The 296-nt window shown below is 68.9% G+C and overlaps 1 protein-coding gene across 1 annotated transcript in view; it reads left to right on the top strand.

Moving 5' to 3' along the window:
* CUNH7orf57 (chromosome unknown C7orf57 homolog) overlaps window positions 1-296 on the top strand; it is a 9,879-nt gene that overhangs the window by 3,215 nt on the left and 6,368 nt on the right. The window contains exon 3 of the mRNA XM_011381732.2: window positions 58-287. Within this exon, the coding sequence (XP_011380034.1) occupies window positions 58-287 (230 nt within the window). The remainder of the gene's footprint in view (window positions 1-57; window positions 288-296) is intronic.

Below are 296 nucleotides of genomic sequence, written 5' to 3'. Positions count from 1 at the left end.
GGGAGGGGGCCGCGGGGCGGGTGGCAGCGGGCTGGCCGCCTCCCTCCACTTCTGCAGGGTGCCCGCGGTCCATGTGCCCGATTACATGGTTTACGAGGAGTTCAACCCGGACCCGGCCGCCGGTCACTACGAGTCCAGAAGGGGGCCGTTCGACTTCGACGTGAAGACGGTTTGGCAGAGAGAGGCCGAGGAGCTTGAGGAGAAGAGAAAGGTGACAGCAGCCGTGGCACGTGGCCTCGCGTCCCTCCGCCGCGGCTCCCTGACCAGGGGGTGTGACGTCGGCCGTGGCCCGTCTC

Source organism: Pteropus vampyrus, unplaced genomic scaffold (genome assembly GCF_000151845.1).
Source record: "Pteropus vampyrus isolate Shadow unplaced genomic scaffold, Pvam_2.0 Scaffold449, whole genome shotgun sequence".
Classification (NCBI taxonomy): Eukaryota; Metazoa; Chordata; class Mammalia; order Chiroptera; family Pteropodidae; genus Pteropus; species Pteropus vampyrus.
This window is presented reverse-complemented; position numbering and strand designations above follow the sequence as displayed.